This window comes from Scleropages formosus, chromosome 6 (genome assembly GCF_900964775.1).
Source record: "Scleropages formosus chromosome 6, fSclFor1.1, whole genome shotgun sequence".
NCBI classification, from domain to species: domain Eukaryota; kingdom Metazoa; phylum Chordata; class Actinopteri; order Osteoglossiformes; family Osteoglossidae; genus Scleropages; species Scleropages formosus.
In genome coordinates, this window is record NC_041811.1 from 17,006,732 (window position 1) to 17,019,263 (window position 12,532).

The 12,532-nt window shown below is 48.0% G+C and overlaps 1 protein-coding gene across 3 annotated transcripts in view; it reads left to right on the plus strand.

The window, feature by feature from the left end:
* Nucleotides 1-12,532, plus strand: part of csgalnact1a (chondroitin sulfate N-acetylgalactosaminyltransferase 1a) — a 34,696-nt gene that overhangs the window by 1,037 nt on the left and 21,127 nt on the right. Inside the window, exons 1-3 of one of the 3 annotated variants that reach the window (XM_029253223.1) lie at nucleotides 3,470-3,656; nucleotides 4,510-6,332; nucleotides 11,707-11,923. In XM_029253223.1, coding sequence (XP_029109056.1) covers nucleotides 5,669-6,332; nucleotides 11,707-11,923 — 881 coding nt within the window. In that variant the 5' untranslated portion in view covers nucleotides 3,470-3,656; nucleotides 4,510-5,668. Of the gene's footprint in view, nucleotides 1-3,469; nucleotides 3,657-4,270; nucleotides 6,333-11,706; nucleotides 11,924-12,532 lie in introns of those variants that run through there. The other 2 variants (XM_029253221.1, XM_029253222.1) reach the window with 2 other exon arrangements.

Consider the following 12,532-nt stretch of genomic DNA (forward strand, 5'->3'; position numbering starts at 1 on the left):
CCCTAACCGATAATTTATTTTCTTAGGCATTAAGTGATTCCGATCACATGCCCCTGATTAATCGCACCGGCACGTAATTTATTCCGAATATCTAAAAGATAACTTGCGCACGTTAGGCAGCCGCCGCCGCCTCCGCCTCCGCCAAGTAGCGCACCAAGCGCGGCCTGCGTGCGAGAAGGAGCCGTGACATGATAAAGCAGGATGTATTTGTGTTTACGGGCAACGCGCCCCCCACCTTGCATGATAATGTGGGTTATACATCATATCAAATTGCGGTGCTTTGCGCTAAGGCTCCCTGAAGGGGTTTGGCCAAAGCCTGGATTGTGCCGGAAACGTCCGGAGGCGTCCTGCGCAGGTCTGCGTTCTTGTATTCGGCAGAGAGGAGCTCGGTGCCGGAATGCGGTTTGCCGGCACCGTAAAACTTGCGTTATCATGTATGTAAATGTCACGCAGCTTTATTTGCGCCTCTAATTGGATCCCCGCTTCGTCCGACGTGCCGTTTTTCCGCCAAGCTGCGAGAAACGGTGCCGGCAGCTGCGTTTCGTCCGCGCAGAAGCATTAGGGGAAATTATTCAAATGAAGCAGGGCTTCATTAACGATGATCTGCGTACGCGGCCGTTTTCCCTCAGCGACGTCGTGGCCGCCTCGCCGAAGACGGCGTAGGTATTTGTTTACCGTCCGTGAGCAACACGTGCACGCGTAAGAGCGCCACCGCTGCCCTACAAGCGCTCGCTTCGTTTCCGCTGTTCCCGTTATGGTTTTAATGAGCCCGGTCCTTTAAAAGCACCTCGTCGTGCCTCGTGAGAGGCCTCTCAGTGTCTCATTCTAATGCCTAGTGTTTGACATTCACAAGTGGTTTTCTCCTCTCTCCCAGGGCTTTGTGTCTCTTATGGTAAGCTGTTTCAGTCAGTAAAGGTTTTCGCTGTGTTTTCGGCGTGGGCTTTAACCGCCCCGGGCATCGTGCCGATGCGGTGGGTAGCGCCGGTGCCTCACGGCCCCTGGGTTGCGAGTGCAGATTGTGGGTTCGAATGCGGTTCGATCTGTGCGGAGTGTGCGTTTGCGCCCACGGTCCGAAGACGTGTATTTCAGGTGAACGGTGGTTCTCAGAGGGGGTGCGGTGGCGCAGTGGCGCAGTGGGTTGGACCGGGTCCTACTCTCCAGTAGGTCTGGGGTTTGAGTCCCGCTTGGGGTGCCTTGCGATGGACTGGCGTCCCGTCCTGGGTGTGTCCCCTCCGGCCTTACGCCCTGTGTTGCCAGGTAGGCTCCGGTTCCCTGCAACCCTGTATGGGACAGGCGGTTCAGAAAGTGTGTGTGTGTGTGTGGTGGCAGCGGCTTTCAGTGGGGGGCACAGCGGGTTTGGCGGGGGCCTCGTACGTGGCAGGTTGGGGGTTCGAGCTCTGCTTTGGGCGCTTTGCGGCAGACTGACGTCCTGTCTGGGGTGTGTCCCTTGCATCCTGTGTTGCCGGGTTAGGTTCTGGTTTGCCTTGGGATGTGTTTGTGTGATTGCCCACCAATGCACTGCTGTCCTGTGTGTCCAGGATAGGCTCTGGACCACTGCAACCCTCAACTGGACAAGTTGTTACGGAGTCGACGAATTTAGTCACCTTTATTACACATAGTCCTTTGTCTGTTGAAGGATCATGGGTGATTTTTTTTTTTTTGCTCCGAAAATATTGGCAGAATAAAATGTACTTACCCATCAAAGACTTTGATCCTCTTATCTGAAGAAGAAAAATCTGTGAATGTTTCTGCAGGTGAAATCCCCCCCCCCGTGCTGCAGTAGAGCTTAGTAGTGTTTTTCTGTGCTGGTAGTGCCTCATTAGGCTGTGGGTGTTTCGCAGGGATCCCTGGAAATACAAGGTATCTACAGAAAGTAAGGAAAGCGATTAATGCTTTCTCAGCCAGCTACTGTATAGTAAATAATGAACGATCCCTCGGCCTCTTCTTGTGCGTTCAGGAGATTAGCCGTCGCGTACGAGACTTAAAACGGCAGCGCCGCGTCCCCGCTAAAAGTGGAGCGTGCGACTCTGTCTAAACACGTGGTGAAAACGGAGCCATCGTGAGCTGCTCATCACGGCGATCTAGCGGGAACACGGGGACGGGAACAGATTTCCCCCTGCTTTACCAGCAATCGATCAGCACACTTCGAAGCTCCCCTCCTCCTTATTAATCACCGCGTTGCACTGTAACGATGCGCGGAAACTACAGAAAATCCATTTATCTTTTTTTATTCGGGTCCGTAGCTGTGTTTCTGCAGGCGTCATCGACATACGTGCGTAATATGGAAGGAAATTCCTGTAAGAAATTGACGTACGCCCGTGGTTTTGCACTTTCTGTAGTACGCCTCCCTCCTTTTTTTTTAATGCTTTAAAGTCACAAATTGTAGTTAACTCCTGCAAGAACAAACAGGCCTTTCTCGGGATGTAGGTTTATCCAGGCTAGGAAGAAACACAGCTTAGTGCTCATGGCTAACATAACTAATCCTTTCATTAAACCCAGCCTCCGCCAAGCATATACATAAGGGCTAATTGTGCGGTGAGTCAACAGGGACGCACAGTCAAACACACACACACACTCTCTCTCTCTCTCTCTCTTTCTCGCTCGCCTCCTTTCTCTCACCCCCGAGGGTGGCTCCAATGGAGGGTTTATGCCAGCGTGTTTGGTTTTAGACTACAGCGAAGCTGCTGTTCGTCGGCGGCGAGACACAGACGCGTCTTCATAAGGCTGCGTTTAGCATCACGTCTTCGCATGACAGGGACAACGTTGTCCGAACGTTGAAGGATTTTCGGGAGCGGACACTGGAGTGCTGTTAACGGTCATGTCTAGTTTACGGTCTCCTCCTGGGAGACGCAGAAAACCGGAGAAGATGCTTTAATGCAATTTGAACACGTTTCTTTGTCATCTTAAAATTGAATTATGGCCGTATGGGAGGATCAACAATATTGTCGTTGCTTGGTTACAGCACAGGGATAAATAATCACATTTCACATATCAGCGTTGAGTTTATCTATGCGGACATGTTTATGAATCCGTTCTATCTGCTTAGCTGTTTGCAGAACACATAAAAGTTAAATTCCCCGCAGGCTCAAGATTCTTAAATTCAGAGCCTTTGTCTTTCTTTAATATTGTCTTTGTGTTCTACACATTAAGTTAAAGCCTAAATAACAATTTTACACGTTATATTAATTCATCATCTGTGGGTGCATTAAGTAAACCACTTAAATAGAGTTATTGGAACTCTTTTTTGGATTATAGCCCCAGCACCATACTGAATAGAGCAAACATTTTGGTTTGTGGAAAATACATTATCTAAAATAGTGGCTGTTATTTGCACCTCTTCTAATGTAAAGCTGACCTGCATATTACAACCACTACGTCCAAATGATGGTTTTTTTTTTTTTTTTTTTTTTTTTTGGACGGCTTTGGAGTATATAGACAAAACCATTTGACTGACGGCGTTGTGAGGGAACGCATCATCCACCCCTGCAGCGGTCGGCCTTTGCTTCCAAAAAGTCTGGACCAGACTCGAGCAGGACTCTGAAGCGAGGAAAGGCGAACGTCGACTGACGGGTGTCCCTCCGTAACCGCCTACGGTCGTCGCGATGCAGCTCAACCTTTGCAAATTACCCCGCTTATCACTTTCTCAGAAGCGCGAGGTCTGCTCCTTTGTGAGCGTAATGAGACGATTTGTGCATAAAGGTACATCATATTGGCTTGCCCGCTATATAATTCATGCTTCCTCTAATTATCGTCTCTAGAAATAGTTCTTCTCCTGCCTCTCGTAATTAATATCTCCACAAAGGCACGGGAAAAAAACACGTCATTTATATTGCTGAAAAAGTTCAGCTGTGTCTCTGGAACATTTTTCTTCCGTGCGTGCTCCCACGAAACAGGATATTTAGCTACTTTTTAATGGGTTGTGAATGTGTATATTTTCCGCATGATTCAGACTCCACTCCAGTTGACGCAGCAAAGCCATCCAAGCCCTCGAACCACTGCCTATTAACTAAGTTGCAGCGGGATGTTGCAATTTGCCGTGGCTGCGAACATTTGTTGGGGGGTCCGCAGAGATGAAATCCGAGGACTTCCTGTGGAAATCTCCTCTTACATTTTGACGCTTCTCGCTCATTTGCATAAATTGGCTGGAGAAGAGTGCTCGTTGTTGTCGAGTGGATTGAGGGGGATTAGACACTTAATGAAATAAATACATTAATCTGCCAGTAATGGATATGTAAATGACATGCATTCACGTAAAATTAATCTCGCACTTTATCATCTAAGCAATACAGTGACTGAAAATAGTAGCGTATGAAATGTGGCTTTTGTGTGTGCGCATACAAGAGCGATGGTCACTTTGTCCATTAAGATGCTGGGCTCGGAGTCGGCCCATCTGTGCGCTCAAAGCAGCATCCGGGCACGCGCGTGTTTGTGCCCCTCCGTTCGTATTCCGTACCGCGCCCTTTCTGTAACTTCTCTGAGCGCTGATTTACTCTTTCTCTTTTATTTCAGGCAGCTTTCAAGAAGGAAGAAATGATGCCATCACAGAGGAGCCCGTTTCAGTTTCGCTCCCGCTTCAACATCGGCGTGCGAAGCGTGCGGCGATTTGTGAAATTTCAGTGATGTTCAATAGTTGTAATCCTGATTTCGTAGTGTGAGGATCTCGTTTGTCTTTAAAAGATTACGGCGAATTTACATTAATGAAATGATGACGGATTAAATAAGACCGTGCTATTTTGAACCGTAAAGATGTATGCTGCCGCGTTGAATGAGGACCGCTGCCTGTGCATCCGTCGCTGTAAAACACATCTCCGGTAATTTGACGTGACGGGGACATCCGCCGCTGGAAGCGACAGTGTGGCACAGCAGGGCGATATCGACCGAGGTAACGTTGGGCCGCGAGTGCTTAAAAATCAGGGCGGACGCTCTGAACGGTTTGCGCTCCTGGCACATCGTGCAGTATTAAGGGAGGAATAGAAACATTGACCGGTGTCCCGTCGGACGGCCGAGAGAAAGAGAGCGGTCAGCACGCCTGGAGATCTTCCTGCCTTTTTAATGGGGACAAAAGCCAGAGATGATGGAGAGCTACTGTTGTTGACGGGACTGGAGGCGGACGCTTCCGAAGATCGCGTCGAGCGGATCGGGCCTGGGAGCGAGGAGACGAGCCCGTGACTCGGAACGGAGGCGCAGGAGTAAAACGCATTCGGGGATCAACAGGAACCCGAAAGGGTAGTTTCACGTTTTTCTCCCCGCAGCGATAAGCAGAGCGGTGCGCCTCGTGCCTAATGTGTAATACAAGAGAAGCAGCCAGCCAGCATTTTAACGCAAACTAATCATCTGTATTTTTTTTTTTCCTAATTGAACCAAACGCATGCCACGTTATCGCATTGAAGTCAAGGCCTCTATTTGTTGAGCGTAACTCTTCGTACGCAACCGAAAAGCTAGACGTCGGCGTCTCTCCGTGCGTAAACTGACTTTCTCACCGTTTCGGGACGGTTCTTTCTCTGTCCGCGTATGTTCGGCAGGAAGCGGCTCTACGAAGGACTTCTTCGTGGCGTTTTTAGACGGGAGGAGGAAGCGCTAAAGACCCGAGGAGGCGACCGCGGAGCCCCGCCCTCCTATGGCAGCGCGGCACGAAGCTCGGCTGTCCTGATGTAGCTTGGAGCGCGCCATGCTGCGGAGGGGACTCCTGGCCTGGGTGTCCCGGCTGGGGCTCGTGCTGGTGGTGGCCTGCTGCGGCCTGTCCCTGCTCTACATGCTGGCCTGCAGCCCGCGAGCTGACGAGGGGCACCTCCCGCTACCGCGGTCCCACGTCCCCACGGGCAAGGAGGGTTACCAGGCCCTGCTGCAGGAGCGTGAGGAGCAGCACCGCCACTATGTGGGCAGCCTGAAGAAGCAGATCGCCCAGCTGAAGGAAGCCCTGCAGGAGCGCAGCGAGCAGCTGCGCGGCGTGCGGGACTCCCTTGAGCGGACGGGGACCGGAGGGGCCGCGGCGGCCCCGGCGGCCCCGGCGGGCCTGCTGGACGGAGCGGCGGAGCGCGGTGTCGCCGATCTCCAGGAGTTCTTCCGGAGCCAGCTGAGCCGGGCGGAAGCGCACCAGGGCGCGAGGCTGCCCAGCGAGTATGCCGTGGTGCCCTTCGAGAGCTTCACCCTGCAGAAGGTCTACCAGTTGGAGATGGGCCTCACCCGACACCCCGAGGAGAAGCCCGTGCGGAAGGATCGCCGCGATGAGCTGAGCGAGACCGTAGAGAGCGCCCTGCAGGCCCTGAACTCCCCACGGGATGGGGAGAACACCCCGCAACAAAAGGTGTTCTCGCCCGCTGCTTTCATCGAAGGTTAGTTGTCCGCTTCCACACGCGCAGCATGCGGCCCTTTCTGGATAGTTTTGTGCGCTTAACCATGTGTTTTACAACATGTCTATAACTGAAACTGGGCTCAGATCCAGGAGCAGCCTGGACGGCGTATCAGCTCAGTTAGCAAGAGTTTCTTTTCATGCAAATGGAGCACATGCTGATCGAACGGTGCCGAGTTCGCAGCGGAGAGCAACGGCAGTCGTTGTCAACGAGGGTGTCTGGAATCATCCGGCAAACTAGTAATTTAGTCCGTCGGTTTTACTTATTAATTAGAAAAAAAATCATACACATTAACATGTTGACAATGCAAATGAGCTTCAGCTGGGAAAATATATTGGCAAACAGAGTAGTACATGGTTGGGAATAACAAGGGGACTGTGCAGTAGCACTGATTACAATGTCACCCAAAGGGAAATAAAAATGAAGGGGCAAGAGCCTAACAACAATATTAAATAATAGTGTGGAACACTAATGAATTAGGACAATTTCTTCAAAAACTCCAGTTTGACTATTAATGGAAGCAGCTGTTTTGCCCATTGATGTATGTTTGATGTGGCGATCAATCAGCTGTATCGTGTTTACGGTACTTCTCATTTTCACATTACGGAAGATAGTATTGGCGATAGTGTGCAAAAGTATAGGCGTTTTGTTTTAAAACGATCACCGTGGTCTCTAAGGAAACGGGAGGTTTGGGTTAGGGTTAGGGCAGCAGGAGAACTCCGTCACTTACAGTATACGTTGGGAGGGTCTATTAATGACGGCAGTGCTGGACCGGACAACAGGGAGATGGTTCAGTGTCAGCTGAACAATGAGCATGTACCTTATTGTATTAATCCAGTTTCGAACAGGTTGCGCTGGTGAAACGCACTCTTGGAGTTTGCTTTGTACTGAGTTGTTGTACAACATTATTGATCAATTGATTTGCATTGCAACTGTTATTAGTCTCTTGCAGTTTTGCATCTGATGGTGATACAAGGGGAAAAAAGCATCTTCCTGTCTTCCTTATTGCACTTAATTACATTTATTTGTTCGCCAGACATTTTTTCTCCAAAGTGACCTATAAGCTATACTACTTATGAGCCACTCATCCATACACCGGTGAAGCACAATTTCCATCTGCCACTCACATATACACGCTATAGATGATTTTATAGTCAGCGAGCTATCTGGGCAGCATGTGTTTGAACTGTGGTAGGAAACCAGAGCACCCAGCGAAAACCCATGCAGGCACAGGGAGAACACTGACTCCACGCAGACTGAGCGGGGATCCAGCCCGCATTCCCTCACACCACGCAAGTTCTGTGAGACGGCAGTGCCGCTCTCTGTTCCGCTGTGCCACTTAATTGCATGGTAACTTAAGTAATGATCAGACAAACTGTTGAGTAAACTCGGTACTTTAACAGCTGCATGCCTGAAATGCACTGCGTTTACCCTGAGTTCTCTGTCGTGTCGGTGAGAAGTATCTTCTAAATAAATGATTGTAACTGTAAATGATAGAGGCAGCGAGCTTTTCTCAGGCTGGTTATGGACATGTCATGAAACATTTCAGAGTTTGTACCGCAGTGCCAATAGAAATTTTACTACTTTAACACTTTTACTGCTTCTCTGCCGGCTGAATCAGCTGGAGATCTCTCTCTTCAAACGAGCACCGCATTCAAATTCAAATAATAAACAAACACACATCAGTCAAACATCAAAATGGAACGCGGCGTCCGTAATGCTTTAGATGAAAATCCGACTCCGGACGAATCTCTGAGAATTTTTCCATACAAAGCCGTATAATGTAATCTTTTTTCAAAAGGCATGAATCATCTACCCTGGTGGAGCTCAGCTTTTCTAACACTATAACTCTCTGTCACATTGTGTGAAATGTAACTCCGCTGCAGTATGTGCCTTCTCGCACGAGGTAAGGTGCTGCATAACTCACCTGAAACGGGCAGAGTGAACATTTTTGGCGCCAGAGACTTTTTTTTTTGACTCTCCTTTTGACAGCAGCTGGTGTAGGGGTTGCAGTCGTTGCCTTGCATTCTGAAGGTCCGAGGTTCAAGTCCCCACTTGTGCTGATGGGTAAGGTACTTAACTCGAATTGATGCTGTTATAATTCCCTGCTGTATAAATGGGTAAATCACTGTAAATGTGTTTATCTAGTGGGGGTGTGGTGGCGCAGTGGGTTGAACCACAGTCCTGCTCTCCGGTGGGTCTGGGGTTCGAGTCCCACTTGGGGTGCCTTGTGACGGGCTGGTGTCCTGTCCTGGGTGTGTCCCCTCCCCTTATGCCCTGTGTTACCGGGTAGGCTCCGGTTCCCCGCGACCCTGTATGGGACAAGTGGTTCTGAAAATGTGTGTGTTTATCTAACATGTAAGTTTAGATGTACTGCAGTGTGCAAACCTAAAATGCCAAGTTTTAGGTTCCACCTTAGGCAGACGTGTCAGTTAATTAATAAATACACACACACACAAAGTGTACAACCGTTTGTCCTGGGCAGGATCGCGGCAAACTGGAGCCTAACCCAGCAACGCAGGGTGCAAGGCTGAAGGGGGAGGGGACGCACTCCGGAGGGGATGCCAGTCTGCCGCAAGGCACCCCAAGCAGGACTCGAACCCCGGACCCACCACGGAGCAGGCCCCGGCCAAACCTGCAGACTCTACATTTGTTCATTTAGTTGATGCTTTTCTCCAAAGCAACTTGTCATATTAAGTTATATGCAATTCTTTACTCATTTATGCATCTGGGTAATTTTACTGGAACAATTTAGGGTAAGTAGTCTACTCAATGGTAGTACTGCTGGAGGCAGGATATGAACCTCTGACCTTTGGGGTCCAAAGGCAGCAGCCTGAAACACTACACTACCAACTCCCTGAAGCTGACCTGCACGGATATGACAGTATACAAAATAATGTCTAGCAAAAGGCAGTTAATTTTTACTTTTAATTTCTCATTTTCTCATTTTGAAAGCATCAACTGAAATTAATAATTTGAAAAACCACTTTACTGGAGGAAAGGCTGTTCTTCATGAACTCTGTGAGACAATGTAGGCTTCTGTGGCAGACAGTGCAGGATTGAGGGTAGGACGTCCTGTCGGACGGTCTGCCGGATTGTTCCGCAAAGGAAATTAACGCAGATGTCTCGGATTCCCGTGGCACCGGGTGCTGCGAGAGCTCTTTGTCTCAGCGGAAGATCCGAAACCCAGAGCAAGCTTCTGCTTTGTTTAACCAGTCAGACCGGACCCTGACCCGAGCTTCTACTTCCTCTCCACTCAGAGGTGACACAGAAATAAGTTCTGGCTCTAGTGATTCATAAATAAATGTGATCAAGAGAAATGGGACAGCAGTATCGTGCCTGGGCTGTGGGTTTGGATGTGGGCTCGAATCCAGCTTTGCGTGGGATTCACATGTTCTCCCAGTTACTTTCATTACATACCATGGTTTCCATCAGTATGTATCAGAATCCAAATACTGTTACAGTAATCCACATCATTATATTTTTCTCCAAATAATAGTTTGACCGTACCATGTCTACATTAGGAGGTAATACGTTTAATTCAAACGAATGTGTTTCTCAGTCTGGGAAGGAAAAAAGTTTTCTGCCGAGATCATAATACTGTAAATCTACCCTCTGGAGGTTGATTCATCTGATCCTCGATCTACCATGGGAAACGCCTTATTTTATCAGCCTGTTTTTACGTAGAATTTCGAGGCCCAGCTCACACTTGGTTGTGATTGTAGATGGGAGTCCTGCCGCTGCAGTACCTGCTCCTGCAGGATGAGCTTCAGTCTGTGCCAAGACCTTGAACGCTGTCGGTCTTTCTCTCGTTGTCACCGGATCCGCTGCTTTATGCCTTCGGACACCCAGTTTAATGGAGAGCCAGTCGTGGCAGCACCATCTGCTTTTATGTAGTGTGACAGCTGCCCCAGCTATGAATGGCTTATATTTGACAAGACTGTCTGCTCCTGCTGGATGTTTTCCTTTCAGATCGTTTGTGGCCTTTTTCATCAGACTGGTTTTATTTTTATTATTAACCCGATGGCTTCATTCAAGGCAACGCGGTGGCGGGTTTGTCCTGTACAGCAAGCTGCAAATACGTACCCATTTGTACAGCAAGGTACGTGATAGCGTTCCAGGGTAAATGCTCTCGTCAATGGCACCACGGTAGGAGGTGGTATTCAGACGCAACATTTTCCAATATCGAGGGAACGGCTCTCATTGCTATACCACCTGCTGCTCTAAGAAAATGGAGATTTGTGGGCTTACTATGAAAATTATTCATGCACAAGACGGATAAAAACATTTTTTTTTTACGTATAAAGGCATAGCACGAAATAGCTGACTGATTTATCCCCAGTGGATACAATTAACGTAACAGTGGAGGATTTACAAGTTCCATTTTCTTTTTCGGTACAATCCCGTTTTAAAGCATGTTCCATTTAAATTAAAATAAAGTGAATTTGTTTGCTCTCACCAAATAATAAAACTTTTTTAATTTCAAACCGTTCCCACTGTGTCCATAAGCGGTAGCAGACGTCTGAAGAAATGGTTTTCTTACTTGTGGCATTAGACAGACAATAACGAAAATAAAATTAGCAACAGAAACATTTTTATTATCGCAGATACTCTTTTTAGCGTGCAAGCATTACAAATCCGTGGCAGAGTAGCTGCGAGATGGGGGGAGAAAGCCAAAAAAAATAGTTTCTTTCATACAGGACTTTATGCTATAATGCATCTCAGAAATATTTTTTGGATTTGTATGGCTGCTTCCTGTTATATCTGCCAATTTCTTGCCCGAAACATTGTTTTTTTGTGTAGCACTTTGCCAAGCTACAATACTGCATTTTTTTGCTCCTTTTCCAATAAAAGAAGGAATCCGATGTTTTTGCTTTAATGATAAACCGGAACTGTTTATCATACTCCTAGTGTCCGGAGTGTGATATTTGCCGTAGAATCAATTTTCTGTGACGGACTAGTTTTCGTCCGAGAAGTCTGCTTGTACGGAAGTGAAAAAATCGCGCCGTGACCTCGTGCTCTGACAGTTTCGCAGTTTTACTGCTCAGTTGCAAATAGACTTGTTTGTATGCCTCATTGCACTGTTTTGGGGAAATCAATATGTTCTTAGATTGAAAATCCTGCACCTTTCACCTGCTGTGATTTACCAACATACACTGTTGCGTCAACTTTTGGAAATGGAATACAAATGATGTATAAATTCGCTATGTGTTTCTTTATGGAAAGATTCCATAGTTATTAACCAAAGAGTGAGCGCCTTTGTTGCAGCGCTCCATGTTTTTATTATAATTCCCTCCTCGCTCTGCGGGGTGATCCGAAAGGACGTCTCATCAATTGCAACGTCCCACCTTGGCAGGGATCTCCCGGACCGAGAAGGACAAGGGCACGTTGTACGAGCTCACCTTCAAGACCGACCGCAGCCATGAGTTCAGGAGGCTGGTCTTCTTCCGCCCGTTCGGCCCGCTGATGAAGGTCAAGAACGAGAGGGTGGACACAGCCTACATGCCCATCAACATTGTGGTTCCTTTGGCCAAGCGAGCGGACAAGTTCAGACAATTCATGCACAACTTCAGGTAAAGGGCTTCTGCTTTTTCTGCACTTTTGTATCCTGGTCCTATTGGTTCACATTTTCTCAGTCTGGCCATCCAGTTGGTTTGTATGCCGAACATCTTACAATAATTAAGGGTGCTGCTGCAAGAGGAGGGACTGGAACAGTTACAGCAGTTATGTTGTACTTCAACTTTGGATGAAAGGCGACAGTGGACAATCATCTGGGCTTATAGTGCAGCAGTTGTCGAGTGGTCAGTCCCAGGAGGTGCCCTAGTGTTGCACTGTGGACTGACCCACTAAAACAAAATTGCTTCTGTAAAATATATTTGGATGAAATCTGAAAAGGCACCACGCCAAATGTCACTGCATTGGGCTCATTCGCCGTTGTTCTGACCTACATGTCATTTCTACAAAATGCAGTGGCTTTTTGGTGAATCCAAGCTAACAAGCATGAATACAGCATTTTGCAAATAATTATGGTCTAACAGATGAGCTCTGTCGGTGAACAGTACATACATCTCAAGTCTTTCAAGCCTCAGTTGATACCAACTATGTGGAACGCTGGTCCTAGTTGAGCGGCTTTTATTATCCCAACTAGTAGAAGAGTGTCTGGGGATTGTGTTTAGTTTTCT